We start from the raw sequence: 2,982 nt of genomic DNA, 5'->3' as shown, positions 1-2,982 counted from the left end.
CAAAAGGACAATTTCTGGTACAAGAAACATGGACCTCACAGGAGCCTAAGAATGCAATAGTTTACAGTGCTAGCAAAAGTGGAAAAATGGTGCAGATCACACAGGAAGCTCTAGCCGGTGGGAGAATAATTTTACCAACAGACAGTAGCATTTCTTTCCTCTGTCAGTGTGCTTGTTGAAGGCAAGAGAATTCAATATCAAAGTTACAATTTCTAACTACAATAAGTTACAAAGTTTCATTTCCTTAAGATGAAGTTAAGAATGACCAACCCTCCCTCCCTCCCTGTCGCCCCAAACTCTCCTAGCCAGATAGACACCTTCCGCGGTCTGATGGCTCAGACCCCTGGCCCCTTTTCCACCACAAAAAAATATTTCACATTATAGAGATACACAACCATTGTGAATCTAAGGATGAGCACAGAAAAAATGGAGGCTTTCCCCTCAGTGTTTCATGGTCATCAAAATGTGCATTCACAAAGTCTCCCCCGAGCCAGACCGCGGGGGCCCGGGTGGGGTCGGGACTGGGTACAAAATAGACGTCGCTTTGTTCTCCTTGTTCTCCAGGACTGAGAAACGTGAACGTGTGAGAAGGTCCAGTCAGCAAAATGGAATTGTTCATGAAGAAGTCGGCTGTGTGCAGGGTGACTCTGGATCGCTTAAATAAACTCTTTCAACAAAGTCTTGGGGACCGCGTCAGCCAACGTCCCGGAGGCCGCGTCTCCGCCGGCAAGTCTCAGAGACCCGACGGCGTCCCCGGGAGCCCGTCCTCGGGTGCTGGGTGCTGTGGGCGGCGCCCGCCGGCCCCTCACATCGGCGGGACTACCAGCCCAGACATAGCTGGAAGAGAGAGAGAAGCGCCGTCACGGGGGGCCCCGCACCCGCCACCGGGCGGCTCTGCCCAGCCTGCCCTCTGCTCTCTGCACGGCGCCCCGGCCGTGGGGGGCCCTGTCTGGGTCGGGGCGTGCAGGGTCACCCCCCAAGCTCCATTCATGCTGCAGCCTTGGCCACGCTCTCGTGCACGGGGCAGCTGCCCCCGCCTCGTGGGCAGGCGGGAGTGGACGGACCTCACGCCCCCCTCTCGCCTTCCACGGGCCGTTCCGCATCGTAATGGTGAGTCTCGGGTGCTCCGAGGTCAGGGCCCGCTGGCCCCTGCTCTGGGGTCTCTGGGCCAAGGGCTCCCAGAGAGACCAGGCCCCACCCCCGCCTCCAGGACCCGCTTTCTCATCGGGACGAGAAAACTGGCGCTGTGGGCAGGCCCGGCCGGCACCTCCCGGGCACCAGCCGCTGGGCCAGGCGCGACTTCCAATCATCCCCCTTTGGTGGTGCTTAGCGCCTGCCGGAAGTGGCCCCCCGCTAATCCACGCACAACGTGCATCCGAGCGCCTGCCTGCTCCTCACGTGCGCTTCAATCGCTCGGCCCAGGAATTTCCGCAATGCTAATCCGTCTCCGACTCACCGTTACAACTTTATGGTCAGGGAGGCCTGCCCACGCCGGGCTGACGTGGCCACAGCGGAGTGGCCGGCCCCGGACACCTGGCCACCCACGACTAGCCATCCTGGCCTGGGGGAGGGGCTGGCGTCCATCCTACGCTACCAGGTGTGGTGAAGACAATTATTTCAAATCACGGATACCTTTCCAGTTCCTTTTTTGAGCATTAGTTCATCAAAGTGAAATATGCCACCGACTTCACAAAAGGGCCAGTTTGTCTTCTCCACGGTAACGTCCTCAGCACCCAGCAGAGAGCCTGGCACATAGTAGGCGCTCAGTAAATACTGGTTCAACGGATTCATCGTTTAAAGGAGTAACTGGCTACGGCTCCACCGGGAGGAGCATAAACCAAGGGGCCGGTGACGGCCACTGAACTCCAGTGCCTGTGGCCTCACCAATCCCAGAGACGCGCACGGCTCATGAGACGGGGACACTCACGTGGCTTCACCTGCATCCCTAGCGCAGGGCCATGCCGGGGGGGGACCCAGCCCTGGGCCAGCACGGGCAGCCTGTCCCCCAGCCGAGGCCTCACCTGTGGGCAGCGTCCAGTGGCGCCTCCCACTGCCCAGGGCCCGGCCCTGCTGCCTCGGCAGCCTCTGGAAGCGTCTCCCGGGCACAGCTGGCTCCCAGTGGCCACGTGGGCAGCCCGTCCCGCGTGCCCCTGGACCTTCCCGCTTGGCTCGGGGACGCGGCCACGCAGACCCAGGCGCCCGTGGGTAAGAGCAGACCCTGCTCCGAGCACCGCCCCTGCCGCTGTCCGGGGCCCTCCCCACCAGGGCTGGTTCGCATCGGGGAGGCCCGGGGGGGACCTGGTGCTGGTGCGGGGCTGGACGGGGCGTCGCTGCCCGGGTGGCCGCGGACGCGTGGGGCTGGACGCCCGGTTCAGACCCAAGGTGAGCATGCAACGCCGGCCGGGACGGCGGGTGCCGGGACCAGCCCAGAGGGGTCGGCAGTGCCCCCCGCCCGCCCCACCCCGCCCGGGCCCGCCCTCACCTTGGAGTCCGTTCCCGTTGGCGCTGGTGCAGGAGGGAGGAGGAGAGGCTTGGGGCCGGACCACGGGCGCGAAGGCGCTCTTTTGTTTCACTGCGGAGATGACATTGGCAGGTGAGAATGAGAAAATGCCGTGTGTACTGCTACAGTTTGAAGGGAGAGTGACCGAAGAGGCTGCCATGGTGGGGCTGGACGGTACTACTGCAACAAAGCAAAGACGGTGAGATGCGGGCGGGCGGCGGAGCACAGGACACAGAGCGGGCGGCCCCGCCTGCGGCCGGGCGACCGCGCGACACACGTCCCGGCGGGGCCGCCCCGGGGACAGGCACACTCGGGCGTGGCTCGTGGCTCTCCCACGGGGCGGCCCGGCCTGGTTCCGGTTCCGTTGGGGTTTCCAATGGGCCCACGGGGCGGGGGGCGGGGGCGGGGCCGTCGGGGGTGAGTCACTGCGGCCGCGCGGCCGCCCAGCCTCCAGGCCACCCTTCTCCTCTCCGGGAGCTCAC

At 63.7% G+C, this 2,982-nt stretch overlaps 1 protein-coding gene across 6 annotated transcripts in view; it reads right to left on the bottom strand.

Moving 5' to 3' along the window:
• Positions 1-296: 296 nt before the first annotated feature.
• EBF3 (EBF transcription factor 3) overlaps positions 297-2,982 on the bottom strand; it is a 94,040-nt gene continuing 91,354 nt past the window's right edge. For 2 of the 6 annotated variants that reach the window (XM_055119512.1, XM_055119510.1), the window contains 3 exons: positions 2,483-2,572; positions 1,633-1,745; positions 297-837 (listed from right to left, as the gene is read on the bottom strand). In XM_055119512.1, coding sequence (XP_054975487.1) covers positions 820-837; positions 1,633-1,745; positions 2,483-2,572 — 221 coding nt within the window. In that variant the 3' untranslated portion in view covers positions 297-819. Of the gene's footprint in view, positions 838-1,632; positions 1,746-2,482; positions 2,681-2,982 lie in introns of all 6 variants that reach the window. The other 4 variants (XM_055119508.1, XM_055119507.1, XM_055119509.1 and 1 more) reach the window with 4 other exon arrangements.

This window comes from Sorex araneus, chromosome 11 (assembly GCF_027595985.1).
Source record: "Sorex araneus isolate mSorAra2 chromosome 11, mSorAra2.pri, whole genome shotgun sequence".
Lineage (NCBI taxonomy): Eukaryota > Metazoa > Chordata > Mammalia > Eulipotyphla > Soricidae > Sorex > Sorex araneus.
This window is presented reverse-complemented; position numbering and strand designations above follow the sequence as displayed.